Source organism: Solea solea, chromosome 9 (genome assembly GCF_958295425.1).
Source record: "Solea solea chromosome 9, fSolSol10.1, whole genome shotgun sequence".
Lineage (NCBI taxonomy): Eukaryota > Metazoa > Chordata > Actinopteri > Pleuronectiformes > Soleidae > Solea > Solea solea.
Genome location: NC_081142.1, coordinates 25,637,666 through 25,660,328, shown reverse-complemented (window position 1 = coordinate 25,660,328; position 22,663 = coordinate 25,637,666). Strand labels below are relative to the sequence as shown.

Here is a 22,663-nt window from a genome sequence, read left to right as displayed (position 1 = left end):
CCAGCAACATTTGGCGGTTACCAGGTTATCTGGTAACTAAATATACTTTTTTCAGTGTGTGTGTGTTTTAAATCATGTATGTGTGAGCAGCTGGATCGTTCTACACAGTCATTACCTGAAAAGCAACAGTGGACTAATTATTTATGAGTGTAACAAAACACTGAGGACACACACAGTGGGGACCGGGGACACACACTCAGTGAGGACAGGACAAACACACTGACGACACTCAGTGGGGAATGAGGACAAACACACTGAGGACACAAACATCTCATTTTGATGCTAAGTGTAAAAATAGCGTGTCTGTGTTTCTTTGCCGAGTCATACATCATCTTCATAGACGATCTTTGATCTCGTGCCTTTGGGTCTTTGATATTGTGCTCTCAGTCTAAGCCAATCAAATTGCAGCTCTGCTCGTGCACGCCTTTCAGGTTACGCCACTTGTCCAATCAGGAAGCTTCTCGGACGGACGCCATTTTGTGTCAGAGAAAGTGCGGAGTCCGTCCCGCTGTTGCCGAACCTGTTGCTCCGCAGTTCCGTGTTGTGCCATGGACGGGTGAGTTTTCTCCGTGAGTGAGTGAGTGACTGAGTGACTGAGTGAGTGTGCGTGTTGTTTCTGGATTAACGTAAATACCGCAGCACGTGTTTGTGTGTGAGTAACTTTGTGAACAGCACAAAGTTGAGCTAAGCTAAGCGGAAGAGCAAAAAGTCCAGAAGTTCAGTGAGACAAGCTAGCGAGAGTTAGCTCGATGTTAGCGGGGGGAGGGGCCACTCTGCGCGGACACTGTCCACAGGAGCATCCGCTGATCCGATTACACGTCCACCTGAAACGGTTTACTGCCGGACCGTTAAAACACGATCACAGGAAACACATTTAAAAAATCGTTTTAATTAAAGTTTGTGTTAAAGTGAATCAATGAGTTACGGTCCCTAGAGTTTATTAAAGACCTGCAAATGTTAGTTATATTTAAATGTTGTTTTAAATCTCACATCAAACTGCTCTAATCGGATTAAAAGGATAGTTCCACTTATTTGAAGTGCAGTTGTATGAGGTACTGAGACAGTCACAGCTGGCGCCCCCTGCTGCTGAGAACCAGCCTGAGACACAGAGGATCAGTTTGAGTGAAAACATGCCAGCAGAGACGTAAGGAAATTACACATTTTAGCCTCTTTAACAAAATATGTCAGCTTAAGTCTCTGATATCTACATCACATGTTCATGTCTTTAACTCACTGTTAGACAGACTTTTGTAAACCACTCACTCTCCCACACAAAAGGCCAGAGAGAAAATCAGTGATTTTAACATCACAGCACACAGGAGTTGTTGATCCACTGCTGCCTCCATCACTAAGTTCAAATGTCTTATTTTGTCACTTCAGTGTCTGAAATCCTTTGTTCACATTTATCTCAGTGACACAAAGTGACCACACGAGGCAGCAGAGGACCAGCAGCTCCTGTATTCTTGCGAGCTAAAATCACTGATTTGCTCTATGAGGTTTGGTGTGTGTCTCCATCCCTTGTTATCAACACATTCACTCTTTCACTTGCGTTCCTGACAGTAATGTGTGTTTCCTGGTTACCAGCAGGCTCCGCCTCCAACTGCTTCAGCCTGACTGACACTCTGAGACTCCTTAAAGGTGCAGTGCATAACATTTAGGGGGCTATTACATCCATATATCTGTACAGGTGATGATCAGCTGTTATTAACAGCTTAAAAGGAAAGTTCAGCCTTTTTGAAGTCACATGATGAGGAGTGACTGCGCTGTTAGCGCCCCCTGCAGGTGCATGTTCAGTGAGAACAGTGGAGTCGGTCCAGAGTCATGTCTTTGGTCTGTTGTGGGGACAGTGGGCTATGTGGTTCTGGACTCTTTCTCTTCTGGGTTGCCTTCATTTTCTGCTTCTATAACAACAGTAGCTTCTCCTCCTCCTCCTCCTCCTCCTCCTCCTCCTCCTTCTTTATTGTCATCATCTCTTAACCTCATTTTATTTTATTTGCTAACACACTGTCTTTTCTTCACAGCAGTGTCCACCAAGATATAACAGTTGGTACAAAGGTAGGCTCCTCCTGCTCCTCCTCATGCTGCTCCTGCTCCTCCTCTTCCTCCTCTTGCTCCTCCTCCTCTCTTGGTTTGTTGTCTGCTGTGAACATCACTGTGTGTTTTTGTTGTTTTCTCATCAGTGACTATGTCACTTTTCTTTGACCTCAGTGATTGGTTCAGAGTTAAAGGAGCAGTCTGCAGGTCAAAGAGCTATGTTTCATTGTGGAAGAGTTCGTTAATGACCTTTACTTCAGGCTTTAGTGTTTAACCTGAAACTAAAGATTATTTTAATCATGATTAATCTGATGATCAATAGATTGGTCCATTAAATCATCATTGTTGGGGGGGGGGGGGTTAGTTAGGTGATGTGAGACAGCAGCAGCAGGTGTTGGTTTAGTTTTCAGTTTGAATAATTGAACATGAACTCTGTCACCTGATCCTCCAACACAACATTTTCCTCACAGATGCTCAGTGGACACAAAATGGCTGCTGCAGCCCAAGGTCAGTGGCCCGGTAGGGGCCTGGAGGTGGTAGTTTGTCAACAGCTGATGGGTTATTGGTTGACTGTTTGATCAACTGTAGTTTGAGTTTAGCCTGGCTGTAGTTTGACTGTAGCCTGGCTGTAGCCTGGTTGTAGTTCGGCTGTAGTCTGACTGTAGTTTGACTGTAGCCTGGCTGTAGTTTATAATTTGGCTGTAGTCTGGTTGTAATTTGACTGTAGTCTAGTTGTAGTTTGACTGTAGCCTGGCTGTAGTTTGTAATTTGGCTGAAGTCTGGCTGTAGTTTGACTGTAGCCTGGCTGTAGCCTGGCTGTAGTTTGTAATTTGGCTGCAGTCTGACTGTAGTTTGTAATTTGGCTGCAGTCTGGCTGTAGTTTGGCTGTAGTTTGACTGTAGCCTGGCTGTAGTTTGACTGTAGTCTGACCGTAGTTTGGCTGTAGCCTGACCGTAGTTTGGCTGTAGTCTGACTGTAGTTTGGCTGAAGTCTGACTGTAGTTTGACTGTAGTTTGACTACAGTTTGACTACTTTAAGTCCAGGTGCTGCTGTCAGGTTTGTAAAGGGCCAGAAAATTCCCTGATAAATTTCCAGAAACGTTCCATAGAAAGGTTTTGTGGATTAAGACCTGGTTTAAGTTAAGGGTAAAGTTTAATTTTAGATATTAATTTGTGATGGTTAAGGTTAAAGGGGACATATTATACCCTATTTCCCCCATTAAAATAGTTCCCTGGTGTCCTAATGAACATGTCAGTGACATGCTTTGGTCAAAATACCATAAGGATGAAGAATCATAGTAGTTCAATAACCCTGCTAAACCCGCCCCTTTCAGAACGCTCGGTTTTCGTGCAAGGTCCCTTTATATGCAAATGAGACACAGGCAAACACACACCCACTTCTTCCAGGGGGTTTCTGATTTGTCCTCTTTACAGCTCTATTCGTCTCCCCCTCCCTCCACTAGCTCTCTGACAATATCAACATGTCAGCGAGAGTGCCGTCACAGGAAGAGACGTCCTACATAAGGATCGAGCCGAACACTGTCCAACTGTAAATCAGTTAAACAGTTAAACTGTATGTTGCTGTATCAGATCGTGTGTTCGTGTGTTCGCACCACTTCACATCATACTGCAAACAGCGGTCGCCGCATTTAGTCAGGGGACGTATTTCACCGACGTACAAACACACACATTGTTAAGAAAAGATCACATAGAGCTCATAACTGACCATTCTGACACGTCCTAATTAAACATATTTGTTCAGTACGTCCTCCATGACCGGAGCACAGACTCAGTCTGATACAATCACATAAAGCAGCTGTTTATGCAGCTCGCCGCTGACGATCAGCGGTGCTGCACTCTCTGTGCAGCGGTGCTACACTCTCTGTGTCACCGATAGCCTAAACTGCCGCTGGCGATCAGCTGATCGCCACCGCTGATCGCCAGCGGCGCGCTGAATAAACTGTATGTTGCTGTATCAGACCGGAGACCTCACCACCGCTGACCAGCTCCGGTGCTCCGGCGAGCTGGCGATCAGCGGTGGCGATCACCGTGTAACGCGCCACCGCTGATCGCCAGCGGCGCGCTGAATAAACTGTATGTTGCTGTATCAGACCGGAGACTGTGCTCCGGAGACCTCACCACCGCTGACCACCTCCGGTGCTCCGGCGAGCTGGCGATCACCGTGTAACGCGCCACCGCTGTATCAGACAGTCTCCGGTCTGATACAGCAACATACAGTTTATTCAGCGCGCCGCTGGCGATCAGCGGTGGCGCGTTACACGGTGATCGCCACCGCTGATCGCCAGCTCGCCGGAGCACCGGAGCTGGTCAGCGGTGGTGAGGTCTCCGGAGCACAGTCTCCGGTCTGATACAGCAACATACAGTTTATTCAGCGCGCCGCTGGCGATCAGCTGATCGCCAGCGGCAGTTTAGGCTATCGGTGACACAGAGAGTGTAGCACCGCTGCACAGAGAGTGCAGCACCGCTGATCGTCAGCGGCGAGCTGCATAAACAGCTGCTTTATGTGATTGTATCAGACTGAGTCTGTGCTCCGGTCATGGAGGACGTACTGAACAAATATGTTTAATTAGGACGTGTCAGAATGGTCAGTTATGAGCTCTATGTGATCTTTTCTTAACAATTTGTGTGTTTGTACGTCGGTGAAATACGTCCCCTGACTAAATACGGCAACCGCTCGCCGCAGTCTGATGTGAAGTGGTGCGAACACACGAACACACGATTGCTGACTTTATCCGGCACATTAGCTTCATATATAAAATCCTCTGTAAAACACTGTGCTCCACTGTGCAGCCACCAACAGCACACTTGTCCCGCCACGTTGACATAATACCGCTCTTCCTCCCTCGCCTGCACTCTGGCAGGGACAAGGTGGAGCTAAGGTGGAGCTTGCGAAGTAAACGTACTGGTGGGGCGGTAACATTCGCGGTGAAATGCGCATGCTGACGTCATAAGCGCAGGGAATTCAACATCGAGCGTTTTATCGCCTATACTTACACTAAGCGGAACCACGAAAACATGACTGAGTATTGTTTTTCCACACTTTGGCGACTGGTAGGGCCCCCAGAGTCCCAAATATCAGTATTAAAATGGTTAAAAAGTTGATTTTGCATAATATGTCCCCTTTAAGGTAAGGGACTAGAGAATGTATTATGTTTGTGAATGTCCTCACTATGACTGAAGCACAGAAGAGCTCCATGACCACATAAGTGATAAACTATGTTATTGAACACCTTTGCTCTCTCTCTGTGTGTGTGTGTGTGTTGCAGAGAGGATCTGACGAGCTTTTCTCCAGCATCTCCGTTGGTCCATATATCATGAGCACCACAGGTCAGTGTCTGTCTGTCTTGTGTGTCTGTAAAAAGTCTTGGCTCATGTTTGTTTTTTTGTTTGGAACCGCGTGTGTGTGACAGTTTGAACCTGTGTCTCCTGTAGCCAATGGCAACGACAGTAAGAAGTTCAAAGGGGACATGAGAGGGGGCGGAGTCCCGTCCAGAGTCCTCCACGTCCGCAGACTGCCCAGTGACATCACAGAGGCTGAGGTCATCAGTCTGGGACTGCACTTTGGTGACATCACCAACCTGCTGCTGCTGAAGGCCAAGAACCAGGTGAAGATCTGAGACTGACGGGACACGGTCTCTATGGAGACCACCACTGACCTGTCCTGTCTATCTGTGTGTGTGTCCTCTCAGGCGTTCTTGGAGATGTCCTCGGAGGACGCGGCTCAGAACATGGTTAGTTATTACTCCACAGTGACGCCCGTCATCAGACACCATCCAGTCTATGTCCAGTTCTCCAACCACAAGGAGCTGAAGACAGACAACAATCCCAACCAGGAGGTGAGACACTGTCCTTTTAGCCTCTATTATCATCTGTTAGCGTATGCTCAGCACTCAGTCTGTCTGATGTCCCTCCCCCTCTCAGCGGGCCCAGGCGGCTCTTCGTGCTGTCAGTTGTCCTCTTGCGGCTGCGTCCAGCTCAGTTTTGAGGGTGGTGGTGGACAACCTGATGTATCCTGTCACGCTGGACGCCCTGTGCCAGGTAACGTTAGTATTAGCCCAGCAGACTGGTCGGTCCACTTATGCTGTGAAGTTGTTGATGCTAAGCTAATGCTAATGTGTCTCTGGTCCTCAGATTTTCTCAAAGTTCGGGACTGTGTTGAGAATCATCGTCTTCACTAAGAACAGTCAGTTCCAGGCTCTGCTGCAGTTTCCTGACGGAGCGTCTGCTCACAACGCTAAACTGGTCTGTCCCTATGTCCTCTCCTCCTCACCTGTGTCTCTGTGTCCTCACTAGACCTGAGACCATATTAATGTCTCCCATCATGATTATTCCGACTTAAATAATTAATAGCACTTGCGACGTTGTTGCGATGACTGGACAAATATGTTATCATAGAATTATTTACATTATTAAACGTGAAGGGGCGTGGCTGTCATCAGGGACATCGCAGACCAGGACACGTGTCTTAGTGACACATTGTAAATGAGATCATAATAAAAAACAGAAAAATAAATCTCCAGGACTGCATGTTTCTCTCACCTGTGTCCTCACCTGTGTCCTCACCTGTGTCTCAGTCTCTGGATGGACAGAACATCTATAATGGCTGCTGCACTCTGAGGATCAGTTTCTCTAAACTCAACAGTCTCAACATCAAATACAACAACGACAAGAGTCGAGACTTCACCAGACCAGACCTGCCCACAGGAGACGGCCCGCCCACTGCCATGGAGCACGCTGCCATGGCAACGGCCTTCAGTAAGCCACACCCACAACACACAAACATACGGAGGCCCTTTCTCAATATCCATACTTGTCCGTACTCCCGTCATCAGCCTCAGTCCAAGTTCTGTTCCAATTCTCAAGTCCGCGAGCAGCGAGTCAGGTTCTCAAACCCGGAAGTGTTCTCGCTCTGCCCGTTTTACCCAGCATGCATCGGGTGGTGACTTGAGCGTACTTGGGAAAGCCATGTATCCCAGAATGCCTTTCGGCGGAACATAGCAGCAGAGAATAGACAAGGGTCAAGGCCTGTCTTATGTACAGAGGCAGATCATTCCGAAGTTTTGGAGCTGCGACAGCGAAGGCCCGATCCCCTCTGAGCTTCCGCTTGGTTTTAGGCACACTCAGGAGGAGCTGATCAGCTGACCTGAGGGAGCGAGTGGGTGAATATGGATGTAGAAGCTCAGAGAGGTAGGGTGGGGCAAGGCCATTCAGGGATTTAAAAACAAAATCATTTTAAAGGGGACATATTATGCAAAATCAACTTTTTAACCATTTCAATACTTATATTTGGGACTCTGGAAATATACAGTCACATACAGCGGCGGTTTATGCAGCTGTATGCAGGTGGCGATCAGCGGTGCTGTCCCTAAGCGTTTTTAACTAATTTACAGTTCGGCAGTGTTCGGCTTGATCCTTGTGTCTGACGTCTCTTCCTGAGACAGCACTCTCGCTGTTTTCTGCGCACGCTGCCATGTTGATATTGTCAGAGAACTAGTGGATGTAGGGGGAGAGGAATGGAGCGGAGGGAACAGGAGCTGAGCGAGTGAGCGCTGTAAAAAGGACAAATCAGAAACCCCCTGGAAGAAGTGGGTGTGTGTTTGCCTGTGTCTCATTTGCATATAAAGGGACCATGCACAAAACCGAGTGTTCTGAAAGTGGCGGTTTTGGCAGGGTTATTGAACTGCTATGGTGCTTCATCCTTATGGTATTTTGACCAAAGCATGTAACAGACATGTTCATTAGGACACCAGGGAACTATTTTAACTTGGGGAAATAGGGTATAATATGTCTCCTTTAAAATCGATCCTGAAGTGTATGGGCAGCCAGTGGAGTGAGGCTAAAATGGGGGAAATGTGCTCAAATTTACGTGTTCCAGTTAAAAGACGTGCGGCAGCATTTTGTACCATCTGAAGACGGGCAATGGAGGACGCACTAACCCCCACATAAAGTGAATTACAGTAATCCAGCCGAGTGGTGACAAAGGCATGAATTACCATTTCAAAATGTTGCCTCGAAAGAATTGGCTTTATTTTGGCCAGCTGCCTCAATTGAAAAAAGCTTTTCAACAACAGACCTGATCTGGTTGTCAAGCTTCAGATCAGAGTCGATTTTAACCCCCAGGTTTGTGATAGCAGGTTTTAAAAGGGGTGCCAAGCAGCCCAGATCTACTTGGGGGGTCCCAGTGGTGCCACCAAACACCATCACTTCTGTCTTTTTGTCATTGAAATTTAAAAAGTTCAGAGCCATCCAGGCCTTTATGTCATCAAGACACTCAAGTAAAATTTTAAAAGATTATGCATCGTTCTTTTTAATAGACATGTAGATTTGTAGCCATACTTTCTAAGCTCATATCCATCAGTGATGTCGCAAAGGTCAGACACGCCCCTCTTTGTCGTTCAGCTCCAGGAATCATCTCGGCGTCTCCGTACACTGGAGCCACTCACACCTTCTCTCCAGCCTTCACCCTCCAACCTGCAAGTGAGTCTCACCTTCCTCATCACACCTGCTCTCTGTTTCCATGGTTATTCTGCTAACAGGATGTGCTGGAGCATGATGGGAAATGTTCATCAGATAATCATGTGTTCATATATAAAAGGGGTAGTTCACGGTTTGTTGTCAACTTAACTCTGATATAGAAGTGTCTCCTCTACCTTCCTCCCTCCCTCCCTGTCTCTCTCCTCTCCCTCCCTCTCTCAGTGTCGTCTTCATATCCAGCTCTGACTCTCCCTACTCTACCTGCTGCAGCTCTGGCCTCTCTCTCTCTGCCCACAGCGTCCAGGCTCCACCTCCCGTGTCTCTCCACTGGACACTGTGTCCTGCTGGTCAGCAACCTGAACCCTGAGGTGAGCGCCCCCTGCTGAACTTTACATCACTGACACACACTCACACACACACAAAAGTGTGCAGTCATGTGACCTTGTTCTCTCATGAAATCTTGTGACTCCTCCTCTGCAAAGATAATGAACCTTCTGATTGATCCCTCACCTGTTTTTGTTTTTCTTTCTTTACTCTGTTGCCATGGAAACGCCTGGGACCCTCCCACCTTTTCACCTTCTGTCTTTACAGAGAGTCACGCCACACTGCCTCTTTATTCTCTTCGGTATGTTGTCACTCAATCACTCGTTTATTTGTTTCCTCTGCTCTGTCACATGATTGGACTGTATCTACCTGCAGCTCCACCCCCTAACATCAGGTGACCTCTTGATTGACGGATGATCAATTAGTTTTTTTAGCTGGCGGGGGACACAGGAGCTGCTGGTCCTCTGCTGCCTCGTGTGGTCACTTTGTGTCACTGAGGTCAATCTGAACAAAGGATTTCAAACACTGACGTGACAAAATCAGACATTTGAACTTATTGATGGAGGCAGCAGAGGATCAACAACTCGTGTGTGTGTGTGTGTTAAAATCACTGGCTTTCCCTCTGGACTTTGGTGTGGGGGAGTGAGTGGTTTCATAGTGAGTGGGTTCATAGATATCATCGACTTTATGACAGGTCTTAAATGAGTGTTAAATGAGTTTAGTTAACTCCGCCCCCTGACCCAGCACGAGTGGGACCGACAGAGCCAAGATGTCAGAGTAGAACCAGAAGTTCAGTGTAACAACAAAGATCTGGTTCCAGATCAGGCAGTAGAACTGGACTGATGTGGATCTGGAACTGTGTCTATGGTTTTAATGAGCGTGTGTGTGTGTGTGTGTGTGTGTGGCTGTAGGTGTTTATGGAGATGTGACCAGAGTGAAGATTCTGTTCAATAAGAAGGAGAACGCTCTGGTTCAGATGTCTGACAGCACACAGGCTCAGCTGGGTAACAACACCACAGACCACGCCCACTTTGATTTCACTTCAAATTCTTCATTTTCTGATTCAATCCTTCAGTTAATTTTTAATGTTTAGTTGCAGTGTTTCTCATCTCATTTCTTCTTCTTCTTCTTCTCATCAGCGATGAGTCACCTGAATGGTCAGCGTCTCTATGGAAACCCTGTTCGTATCACATTGTCCAAACACACTAATGTGCAGCTTCCTCGAGAAGGACATGAGGACCAGGGTTTGACCAAAGACTACAGCAGCTCTCCACTGCACCGCTTCAAGAAACCAGGCTCCAAGAATTACTCCAACATCTACCCTCCATCTGCGACTCTACACCTGTCCAACATCCCGTAAGTCTCATTCTGACCCGGGTCTGTCTCCTGTCCCAGTCTGGTTCTGTCTCACGTCTGGTTCTGGTTCTGTTTCAGCCCCTCTGCCGTAGAAGACGACCTCAGGATACTCTTCTCCAGCTCAGGCTTCACAGTCAACGCCTTCAAGTTCTTCCAGTGAGTAACGGTCCAACGTTTTCTTCTGTTGTTTGTTTGTTGTCGTTTGTCTTTGTTTGTCGTTGTTTGTCTTTGTTTGTTGTTGTTCTTTGTTTGTTGTCGTTTGTCGTTGTTTGTTGTCGTTTGTCGTTGTTGTTTGTTTGCATTGTTTGTGTAGTTTGTTGTTGTTTACATTGTTTGTCGTTGTTTACATTGTTTTTTGTTGTTGTGTTTACATTGTTTTTTGTTGTTTGTCGTTGTTTGTTTGCATTGTTTATTGTCTGTTTGTCGTTGTTTGTTTGTATTGTTTGTTTACGTTGTTTGTTTTCGTTGTTGTTGGGTTGTTGTTGTTGTTGTTTTTGTGACCTCAGTCAAGAACCTGTTCTGGTCTGGTCTTTAGGAAGGACCATAAAATGGCTCTGATCCAGATGGGTTCTGTGGATGAGTCCATTGAGTCCCTGATCCAGTTCCACAACCACGACCTGGGGGAAAACCACCATCTGAGAGTCTCCTTCTCCAAGTCCTCCATCTGACTGGACCAGACCGGACTAGACTAGACCAGTCTAGTCCAGACCGGACCAATCGTGTCACCACACTCCCATCATTCCAGACCAGCATCAACTCTGCTGTGATGTCACTTCCTGCATTAAGTTGAAAACAGGAAGACACATAGATTTCATCAGGAAACAGATTCAGATTGTACTTCCTGTTCCCTCACTGTATTAAAGGGATAGTTCAGGTTTTTTAAAGTGTCATTTTCATTTAGATTTATCTCAGTGACACAGACTCACCACACGAGGCAGCAGTGGACCAGCAGCTGCCACTCAAAACACCTGAACTATCCCTTTAATCTCAAGAGTTATTTATTTTAAATCTTCTTTGATCATCATGACCTTTGCCCTCTGAACTGGGCGGCCATGGCCTTCACTTGACCACTGTGCCTTAGACTGGACCCATGTCCCATCATGCATCTGTGTAATGTCATGTGATTCACAGGTGAGATCACAGGTGTGAATCGTTTTTATCTCTTGACTGTTTTTTAGATTCTTATTTTTTTTCATATTTCTTTACGTTTGCTTTGTAAGCGATGATATTGTTATGTAAATTAGCTATTGTAGCATTATGTTAATCATTCCTTAGCTGTGATTGGTTATTGTGTTGTGGGCGTGTCTGCTCTACTGCGTTTACAATGTGCGGACGATTGTTTTGTTTAATCACATTTGTGCGTCGCGACATTCGTTGGTTTCTTTGATGGTTTTATTTATACGTTTGTTTTTCATGACAGCTGAAACCAAAAACAAACGAGATGTGCTGAGTCGCTGTCATTAAATCAGCTGAGTCATTAAATCCTCTTCACTCTGAGACCATGAGGTTTTATTACGTAAACATTCCAGACGCTCACACATTCACCTGAATGAGCGGCTGATGTCTCACAGTCGTGATGCATTTAAGATGTCGGGGACGTTTGACAAATGTCACTTCCTGCTGATGTCTGGATATCCCACAATGCACTGCTCGTCAGTTTTTAAAGGTCACAGTCCTGGAGACTGAAGCTGGACACATGAACGGAGACTGTATCATTAAGAGGACACTTGGTTACCATGGTAGCAGCCAATGGTCACATGAATTCTCCAACGTTACTGAAGTTTAGTTTTAAAAGAAATGTCCCGGGGTCTTGAATGCACCATAATTCCTCAGGTGAGACAGGGGGAGGAGTTTGTATCACAGGTGATGAAATGTGTGTGATGATTCTGAGCCTTAAAAAAAAAAGAATAAATATGTTTTTATGGCAATGACCACTTCCTGTTTCCTGTGTATTTGTCGTTAGCGACAGCTAATGCTAACAGGGTTTACTGTACTGTGGCTGTTAGCAGCTGCTGTGGCTAGGTTTTATTTATTTTTTTCTTTCCTGTTGACAAATATCTGGACGTTCACTCGTGTGATTGCAGCTTCTCAGCAGCAGCTGACGCATGTCATCTGTCTCCATCATGCGTTGCACGATCACAACCAGCAGGTGGCAGCAGAGACTGCACAGAGTTTATTAGGGACAGAGCAGACGCGTCTCACTGATACTGGACACATGTCTTTTAAGCAGACAGCGCCTCCTGCTGCTGACAACCTGCAGTGATTTACTGCACAAAAGACTCCGCCCAGCAGGAAGCACCGCCCACCCGCGCTGAGCCGGTAACTACATCAAACCCTCCTCCAACTGCTGCTTCAACTAAACTTTGACTCAGATTCAGATTCTGTTCTTTGTTTGTCTGATCCTCAAATACCCGAGACCCGAACCCAGAGGAAGACCCGCTCCGGGTGCGTACTGACGATCAGATCCAGGACTCTGCTCTGCAGCATACAGCTCACAGTCACACTGGATCCACAAAGACCAAAGTCCCAGCAGAGTCTGATCCCGGTTCCAGCAGGACGCGCGTGGACGGACTCACTGAGCGCGTGCTCACAGTCCTGCAGCGTCCCTGACCAGGTCCTGGTCCTGGTCTCTGTCCTGATATAGCTCTGATTCAGGCGCGATGAGACTTCGGCTTCGGTTCTGATGACGCAGTGATGAAGAGGAAAAATAAAAGTTTCCAGATTATCATTGATTATCGATCCAGCGCGTGGACAAACAAACTTAACAGATCCATGTTCTCCTGAAAAAACCCGAGTACTGGATGGTTCTGGTCTCAGCGCGGATGTTCGCCGCGACGCCGCTCCTCGTGCTCGTCCTCGCGCTCAGTCTCTGCTCCGCGGTCACTGATGAGGTCAATTCTAACCGGTACGAGGTTTACTGGAACTCTACCAACCCCAGGTGAGTGTGTGTGTGTGTGTGTGAGAGAGAGAGTGAGAGACAGACACAGAGAGAGAGAGAGATATTAAAGACAAAAATCAGTTTGATGAAGTAAGTGATGCAGGCTCTCTCTGAGGTCAACAGCTTTGACCTTTGACCTTAGCTGTCACGCTCCTGTCACTCACTCATCCTCTCCTCTCATTGGTCATATGCAAATATTTGTGTATATTTAAAAAAAACAAAAACTGAACACACACTGTCTCTCTGTGTTTCTGCGTCTTCTGTCTCTGTGTCTTCTGTGTCTCTGCGTCTTCTGTCTCTGCGTCTTCTGTCTCTGCGTCTTCTGTCTCTGTGTATTCTGTCTCTGTGTCTCAGCAGCTGCTCTTCATCTTCTGTCTCTGTGTCTTCTGTCTCTGTGTCTCTGCGTCTTCTGTCTCTGTGTCTCAGCAGCTGCTCTTCATCTGCTGTCTCTGTGTCTCTTCGTCTTCTGTCTCTGGGTCTTCTGTCTCTGTGTCTCTGCATCTTCTGTCTCTGTGTCTCTGCGTCTTCTGTCTCTGTGTCTTCTGTCTCTGTCTCTCTGTCTCTCTGTCTCTGCGTCTTCTGTCTCTGTGTCTTCTGTCTTTCTTTAAACTCTTTTATTCTCTGGAGGATTTTCCATAATCTGTATTAAACAGCGCCACCATCTGCATAATCCTATTAACTGTGGACACCAGGAGGCAGGGACTTGAACCGGAGAAGGCGGGGTTTAAACTAGAAGAAAGACTGAAGGAGAAAAAGGCAGATGTAGTTTGTGAATGAATGAAAGATTTTCCTCTCTCCACCCCCTTCCCCTCAACCACGCCCACACACTGCCACGCCCACACAGGTTTCATGGTGTTGTGATGCTTGTGTTTGTGGTCGTTGTCGTGAGTCTGTCCGTGTGAGTCAGTCAGGACTGAAACACACATGTCACAATTACATCAACACAGTATATTATAAATCATTGTTATCGACCATGCCCCAAAACATGGCTCGTTGGTTTATTTTCTTAGGATATTGTGCTCGTCCAAATCAGACGGAGAGAAGTGGGTGTCTGAGAAACTTAGAGACAAAAAGAACAAGTGGAAAAATTCACCAAAATTCCACCTCAGTCATCGTCATCAGAAGAGCAGAGGCCGTCCCAGTGAGTGCACGGGGGGAATAAGTAGATATTCAGGAGGAGGAGAGAGTAGGTGTGTGTGCATTTTCAAATAATGCTTAATAATGCTAAACTTAAAGTAAACTTGGTCTCGTGTTATTTTAGCTTGCCGTAAAGTTTGCAGGTGTTACAGTTTACAGTTATTATTATCATGCAATATTAGTCGGGCTGCAACGATTATTAATCGATGACTGAATTAATCACCAACTATTTTGATAATCGATGAATTGGTTTAGAAGTTGTTGTTTTTTAACAGTTAATACAAGCTTTGTGATTTTTCAGCTTCTTAAATATGAATATTTTCAGTTTTCTTTGCTCCATTTGACAAAAAAAAGAATCATTAAAACTGAAAAGAAGTTTGAGAACATCCTGATTTCCAGGTTTGTTAAACACTGAAAAGACATCTGTAGCAGTGTTTCTTTGACAACCACTTTCACTTCAAGATGGGAACCATCACTGTGGCCAGAAAGTCTCTGTTAGAGATGTCTCGATTTTTTCCCTTTTTTCCCTCCCGATACCGATTCCGATACTTGTGCTGTGGGTATCGGCCGATACCGAGTAACGATACCGATACCAGTGTGTTATAAAAAAATATATATCATACTACGCCTGCATGACTGTGATATGATTATCATTGGTGGTAAGGTTTGGCTCAGGTTAAACCCTCTGTAAAACATGAACAAATACAGCAAATGGACACCATTTATTTTTACCAGTGATATGTTATTTCGTTTTTCAGCTTGTACGTTTGTTTTGACTCTGGTCCAAACACCGCAGCACTGGCAGAGCTTCATGTTTCCATGACGACTGACCGGGAAAGGACGCGCGTGACATCATTTTTACATGACTCCAGATTGTTAAAATGAGTCTCTGAAGTAACGCTAAACTTTAAAAACAGATGCATACATACGCAGGACACAGGTACGCTGGTAAGTTGTAGCGCTGCTCTTTTCGTTTAATAAACGGGCTGCTCCAGTTTGACTATAGGCGTGCTAACGGAGCTAGCGCAGCTGACTGGTAAATGCTGCCAAACCGCTGACATGATGAGCTAACGTTAGTGCCTTGTCTACAGGTGTCGGGTGATCAGTTCTTCTTCACACCTCTAAAACGTTTCCGATAATGGTATCGGAATCGGAACAACTCTAGTCTCTGTGAAAGAGCAGATCAGTTTTTTGATTACTCTCTTGCATGTAGGCTACACACAATGTGGGTGTTTATCCTGTGGTTTGTCGTATAAAGTGTCCTCCTACACTATTAGAACAGTGGGGCCAATTCCTTTGTTTTTCTCATAGACTGAAAACATTTGGGTTTGACATCAAAAGACAAACATTTCAGCTTTTACATCTGGATCTGATACACAACATAGAAGAGAGCACCACCATTTTTCATGTGAGCAAAAGTATGTGAACATGTGACTAACAGGTGTGTTGTGTTGTCCAGGTGTGTCCTATTACATTGTTTATTCAAACAATAAATAGCCCTGAATGTCTACGCTCAGTGGAACCAACATGAAAACAACAGAGCTGTCTATGGGTGAAACACAAGAGAGAAGATGGGAACTCAATCAGAGCCATTGCACAAACATTGGCCAGAGCCAGTACAAGCGTTTGGAATGTCCCGAACAAGAAAGAACCCACTGGTGTACCAAGCAACACATGGCAGAAGACTTCATGAACAAACGTACAGAGGCTTCACCAGAACATGAAACCACTCATTAGCAAGAAGAATAGGAAGACCAGGCTGGAATTGACCAAAAAGTACAGAGACGAGCGTCAAATATTCTGGGACAAATTTTATGGACTGACGAGACAAAGATGAACTTTGACCAAAGTTTGGAGGAAGAAATGATCTGCTCATGATCCCAAACATACAAGCTCATGTGTGAAACACAGTGAAGGTCATGTCGTGGCTTCTTCTGGGATGGGCTCATTCATCTTCATTGATGATGTAACACATGATGGCAGCAGCACAATGAACTCACAAGTCTACACAAACATTCTGTCTGCCAATGTAAAGATGATTGGGAGATCCTTCATCATGCAGCAAGATAACGACAAACACGCAAAGGAGTTGATCAGAAGGTTTGAGACTGGCCAAGTCAATGTCTACACTTCCACCCTATAGAGCTGCATTTGAGCTGCTAAAGAGGAGACTGAAGGGAGTAAAGCCCCAAAACAACCAACAACTAAAAGCCTGGAAGAGCATCACAGCAGAAGAATGCAAAGGTTTGGTGATGTCAGTGAGTCACAGGTTTGATGCAGGTATTGAAAGCAAAGGATTTGCAACTAAATATGAGTCTTATTCACTTTAATCCTTTTTAAGTCTGTTCCAATACTTTTGCTCAGCTACAAATGTTGTGTTCCGTTACAAATAATGCTATCTTCTAAATGTGTATTAGATCCACATGTAAATACCTGCAAATAGAAGCTGAAATGTTTGTCTTTTGATGTCAAACACAAATGTTTTCAGTCTACGCCAAAAACAAACTGTCAGCCACCATAGTTAGCAGACGCCAGTAACTGTTAGACCCCAGACAGTCTTCCTCAGTCTGGGGTGTTTAACTGTGGTCAGATATTCTGCTAATGTGTATTCAAGGTTTAATGCCAGGTAACATTCTAGTTTGCTTTGAGTTTTTGTTGACTTTTCCCAGTAGGTGATTTCATTTTCCTTTTGTTTGGTGATCATTTGGTTGGGCCAGATAGTTTTGGGTTTTTTTTGAGGCAGGGGAGGGTTGGTGGTGGTCAGCCTCCGGACCAGCTGGCTGAGGGCACTCCTCTATGTTGTTCTCTTGGCTTTGCAAGGCTTGGTGGTGATATGAGGCGGGGTCACTAGTTTGGAGGTGTTTATAGAATGATATGGCTCTCTTCTGGATGTCAATAAGGAGCGGGAACTGGCCAAGTTCAGCTCTGCATGCATTATTTGGTTTTTTTCTCTGGACTCTAAGAATTTATTTGCAGAATTCAGTGTGGAAGGTTTCAATTTGATGTTTGTCCCAATTAGATTTTCCTTCTCTCTCTGGATGATTGACAGGACAAAGGACAACAGATGACCTGGGGGTCACGTGTCCTACATGAGGGGAGGGGGCGGGGTCAGTTTGTGAGACAGTCTGACAGAAAACACAAAGGGGCAGAGCAAAGGGGGCAGGGCAGGTCAATGTTAGGGGCTGGTGGAGGGGCGGAGTAAATATGATTGACACTTAGGACTTCACAGATTGAGAACCATTGTATCAATCCTGAAATAAGTTTGTCTCTGAGTGTCTCTCTGTCTGTCTGTCTCTCTGTCTGTCTTTCAGTGTCTGTCTGTCAGTGTGTCTCTCAATTCAATTCCCCTAACCCTAACCCTTCAATTTTATTTGTATAGTGCCAAATCATAACATACATTATCTCAGGGGTCTGCACACAGACAGACAACAGAGCAAAGAAACCCAACAGTTGAACACACACCAGGGGGCAGTGGAGAGAAAAAAACTCCCTTTTAACAGAAGAAGACATCTCTGACAGAACCAGACTCAAACATGTGCAGCATCTGCCTCGACCGGTTGGGGGGAAAGGAAAAATGGGGGATAGAGGAGAGGTGAAGTTTATACAGGAAAGTTAGAGTCAGTGATGACATGTCATGTATATAAGCAGCAGTTAAAGAATTATACTTATATCAACTTTAATTATAGCATCATAATAATAATGGTGATGATATGTATGACAATAATAATAATAGCCTCAAAACTGGATCTGGATCCTGCAACCTGCAAGATGAGGACACAGAGAGAGAGAGAGGAAAGGATGGAAAGACACAAACTAGGGAGAGAAAGAACAAGGTTAATGACATATAATGAAGTAATATTCACAATCAGGGTATGAATATTACTTCATGATATGTCATTAACCTTGTTAAGGTTAATGACATATGTGACAGAGTGAGTGTGAGTGCACCTCAGGAATTCCCCAAGCAGTCTAGGTCTATAGCAGCATAACTAAGGTCCAGGTTTCCCTGAGCCAGCTCTAACTATAATCTTTATCAAAAAGGAAAGTTTGAAGTCTATCTTTAAATACAGAGAGAGGCTCCGCCTCCTGAACTGTCATTGGGAGCTGGGAGAGGAGGAGCCTGGTAACTGAAGGCTCTGCCTCCCATTCTGCTCTTACGGACTCTGGGAACCACAAGCAAACCTGTATTTTGGGACCTAAGTGATCTGTTAGGGTAATCAGGTAAAACTAATTATTTCAGGTATGAAGTGGCCTGATCATGAAGTGCTTTCAATTTTAAATTGAATTCTAAACTGTGGGTGGAGCCAGTGTAGAGAAGCTAACACTGGAGTGATATGGTCTCTCTTTCGTTCCTGTCAGTACTCGTGCTGCAGCATTTTGAATTAACTGAAGGGTTTTAACAGACTTGTTGGAACATCCTGATAATAAGGAATTACAGAAATCTAATCTAGATGTAACAAAAGCATGAACTCGTTTTTCAGCGTCCTTTAAGGACACAATGTTTCTAATTTTAATAAAGTTCTGCAGGTGGAAGAACCCTGTTCTGGAAATGAGTTTTATGTGTGAATCAAATGATAACGCCAAGGTTCCTCACAGTGGAACTGGAAGCCATGGTGATTTCATCTAAAGTGACAATGTGGTCAGAAAGTTTTTCTCTGAGGTGTTTAAGATTCCTGGAGTTGAACAACCTGATTTATTTCATCTGGGTAAGGTAAACAAGTATAGGCCCAAGCACTGAGCCCTGTGGAACTCCACAATTAACTTTTGTTTGTAATGAGGCATTATCATTAACATGGAATCTATCAGATAAATATGATTTAAACCAGCAGAGGGCATCACCTGTGATCCCAAGAGTCTGCTCCAGTCTCTGCACTAGAATAGTATGATCAATGGAGTCTAATGCAGCATCTAACAGGAACTAATGATGTTAACTCAGGGAGACACTGTCCAACTGTGCACCTGCTGCTTCTGAAGCTCATCTGCTAAAACATGAGTCAGTGCCATGTTTACACAAACAAGTCAATTGAATTGAATGATTGATTGAATGACGACATGCGGATCACTGGGTGTCTATCTGTCTCTCATTGAGTGTCTGTCTCTCACTGAGTGTCTGTCTCTCACTGAGTGTCTCTCTGTGTCTCTGTCTGTCTCAGGTTCTCTGGTGGTGAGTACACGGTGGAGGTGACCATCAATGATAACCTGGTCATCTACTGTCCTCACTATGAGGGGGCGGGGTCAGCGGAGCGTATGGAGGGGGCGGAGTCAGCAGAGCGCATGGAGCAGTACGTGTTGTACATGGTGAACTACGATGGTTTCATGAAGTGCGATTATCGCAGGAATGGATTCAAACGCTGGGAATGTAACCGCCCACTCAACGTCAATGGACCAATCAGGTTCTCTGAGAAATTCCAGCTGTTTACACCATTTAGTCTGGGCTTTGAATTCAGACCAGGACACGAGTACTACTACATTTGTGAGTATTACAACTAATGCTATTACATCTGTGAGTGCTACTACTAATACAACTACATCTGTGCATACCACTACTAATACTACTACATCTGTGAGTACTACTACTAATACTACTACATCTGTGAGTACCACTACTAATACTACTACATCTGTGAGTACTACTACTACATCTGTGAGTATTACTACTAATACTGCTACATCTGTGAGTACTACTACTAATACAACTACATCTGTGAGTACTATTACTAATACTGCTACATCTGTGAGTACTACTACTACTTCATATGTGAGTATTACTACTAATACTACTACATCTGTGAGTACTACTACTAATACTGCTACATCTTTGAGTACCACTACTAATACTACTACATCTGTGAGTACTACGACTACTAATACTACTTCTACATCTGTGAGTATTACTACTAATACTGCTACATCTGTGAGTACTACTACTAATACTACTACATCTGTGAGTACTACTACTAATACTACTACATCTGTAGTACATCTGTGAGTACTATTACTAATACTACTACATCTGTGAGTATTACTACTAATACTGCTACATCTGTGAGTACTACTACTAATACTACTACATCTGTGAGTACTATTACTAATACTGCTACATCTGTGAGTACTACTACTAATACTAGTACATCTGTGGGTACTACTTTTAATACTGCTACATCTGTGAGTATTACTACTAATACCGCTACATCTGTGAGTACTACTACTAATACTAGTACATCTGTGAGTACTGCTACTAATACTGCTACATCTGTGAGTACTACTAATACTAGTACATCTGTGAGTACTACTTTTAATACTGCTACATCTGTGAGTATTACTACTAATACTGCTACATCTGTGAGTATAACTACTAATACTACTACATCTTTGTGCTACTACTAATACTACTACATCTGTGAGTATTACTACTAATACTGCTACATCTGTGAGTACTACTACTAATACTGCTACATCTGTGAGTATTACTACTAATACTGCTACATCTTTGTGCTACTACTAATACTACTACATCTGTGAGTATTACTACTAATACTGCTACATCTGTGAGTACTACTACTAATACTGCTACATCTGTGAGTATTACTACTAATACTGCTACATCTGTGGGTACTACTACAAATACTGCTACATCTGTGAGTACTACTACTAATACTACTACTACATCTGTGAGTATTACTACTAATACTGCTACATCTGTGAGTACTACTACTAATACTACTACATCTGTGAGTACTACTACTAATACTACTACATCTGTAGTACATCTGTGAGTACTATTACTAATACTGCTACATCTGTGAGTACTACTACTACTTCATCTGTGAGTATTACTACTAATACTACTACATATGTGAGTACTACTACTAATACTGCTACATTTGTGAGTATTACTACTAATACTGCTACATCTGTGAGTACTACTACTAATACTACTACATCTGTGAGTATTACTACTAATACTGCTACATCTGTGAGTACTACTACTAATACTGCTACATCTGTGAGTACTACTACTAATACTAGTACATCTGTGAGTACTACTACTAATACTAGTCATTGATTCATGTTTTTTTGTGTCAGCGTCGTCTCGTCTGAACTTCACAGAAAAAGGATGTTTGAAGCTTCGAGTTTACGTCAAAGCAAACAGTGAGTAAATGTTATTCATGATGTTTTTGTTGTTAATTTGCCCACGGAGTCAGAGTGACCCTTTGTTGTTGTTGTTGTTGATGTATAATATTTATAATACTGTGATGATGTCACTGATGACATAATGTGTGTTTCAGACGACTCTGTATATGAATCTGCTGAGTCATTCGTCACCGATGACATCAGTGGTGGTGTGCCCGCTCTCCCTCGCCTCTCTCTTCTCTTCACACTGTCGCTCGCCATCCTGCCCGTCATCCTCTTGCCATTGCTCTGACCTCTGACCTTCACCTGCTCAGCCAGTCAGGAGGCAGCGTGTCAACATTTCAGAGAGTACGGAGGCCTGGGAGGACGGAAACATGACTCAGCAAAGCCTGGGAGGACTCGTCAATTATTTCCTCAATGAAACAACAAATGAATTTTGACTGAAGTAAAATCATAAAACAAATGAACTATGAGTTAAAGTTCATATATCTTCTTTGTAAACAACCTGAAAACATGAACATTGAACTAGAAATTGAATCAATTAAAGAGATAGTACAGGTTTTTTAAAGTCAGGTTGTATGACGTCAGCTTTTACTGTGCTGTGAGTGCCCCCTGCTGCTGAGAACCTGGTTTATTTGTGCTCAGTGAAAGCACAAAAAAAAAATGTTTTATCCACTTAATAAAATAATTATAAAATCTACATGTTCAGGTCTTTATTTCACTGTTAAACTGAAGTTTGTTAACCACTCACTCTCCCACACCAAACCTCATAGAGAAAACTAGTGATTTTAACATCACAACACACAGGAGTTGTTGATCCACTGCTGCAAGTTCAAATGTCTTATTTTGTCACTTCAGCATTTAAAATATTTAATTTAGACATAACACTAGCTTAAATCACTGATTTTCTCTATGAGGTTTGGTGTGGGAAAATACATTTTCCTGTGGTTTTTGGTTGCAGCTTGTACCTCAGTGCATTCTGGTCCTTGTAGTCCAGTGTGTTCTGGTTCAGTGAATGATTTAGACTGTTCTTCGTTGGTTTATGTGTGGAATCATTTTTGTGGATGAATGAAAATATACTAAAATAGTTGTGGCGGATGTTTTCTCAGTGGGAGTGAGACCTAAAAACATGTTTTTGTTTAATATATTATTGGATGTTTATAAAGTTTGTTGTATCTGATTGGCTGATGAGTTACAAGGGGAGAGGTCATGGAGCCTCGTTCTCTTTGATATACATACATATTAT

The 22,663-nt window shown here is 44.1% G+C and overlaps 2 protein-coding genes across 8 annotated transcripts; both read left to right on the top strand.

Annotated features, from left to right (window-relative positions):
- The first annotated feature begins 440 nt into the window (after positions 1–440).
- ptbp1b (polypyrimidine tract binding protein 1b) lies at positions 441–12,142 on the top strand. 7 transcript variants are annotated; one of them, XM_058637792.1, is made up of 16 exons: positions 541–556; positions 1,588–1,638; positions 2,022–2,055; positions 5,321–5,381; positions 5,487–5,659; positions 5,744–5,890; positions 5,976–6,092; positions 6,186–6,296; positions 6,629–6,809; positions 8,454–8,531; positions 8,751–8,896; positions 9,120–9,153; positions 9,764–9,856; positions 9,992–10,208; positions 10,287–10,364; positions 10,744–12,142. In XM_058637792.1, the coding sequence occupies exons 4-16, from the start codon at positions 5,369–5,371 to the stop codon at positions 10,874–10,876; spliced, it is 1,521 nt and encodes a 506-aa protein (XP_058493775.1). In that variant the 5' UTR covers positions 541–556; positions 1,588–1,638; positions 2,022–2,055; positions 5,321–5,368; the 3' UTR covers positions 10,877–12,142. The 7 variants fall into 7 exon arrangements, with proteins under 7 accessions (XP_058493772.1, XP_058493778.1, XP_058493774.1 ...); XM_058637789.1 differs by lacking the exon at positions 1,588–1,638 and having other exon boundaries at positions 441–556; XM_058637791.1 differs by lacking the exon at positions 1,588–1,638 and having other exon boundaries at positions 534–556; positions 2,025–2,055.
- Positions 12,143–12,229: 87 nt separating this feature from the next.
- LOC131465287 (ephrin-A2-like) lies at positions 12,230–22,117 on the top strand. Its single transcript, XM_058637798.1, has 4 exons — positions 12,230–13,146; positions 19,437–19,756; positions 21,370–21,435; positions 21,573–22,117. The coding sequence occupies exons 1-4, from the start codon at positions 13,010–13,012 to the stop codon at positions 21,707–21,709; spliced, it is 660 nt and encodes a 219-aa protein (XP_058493781.1). The 5' UTR covers positions 12,230–13,009; the 3' UTR covers positions 21,710–22,117.
- The last annotated feature ends 546 nt before the right edge of the window (positions 22,118–22,663 follow it).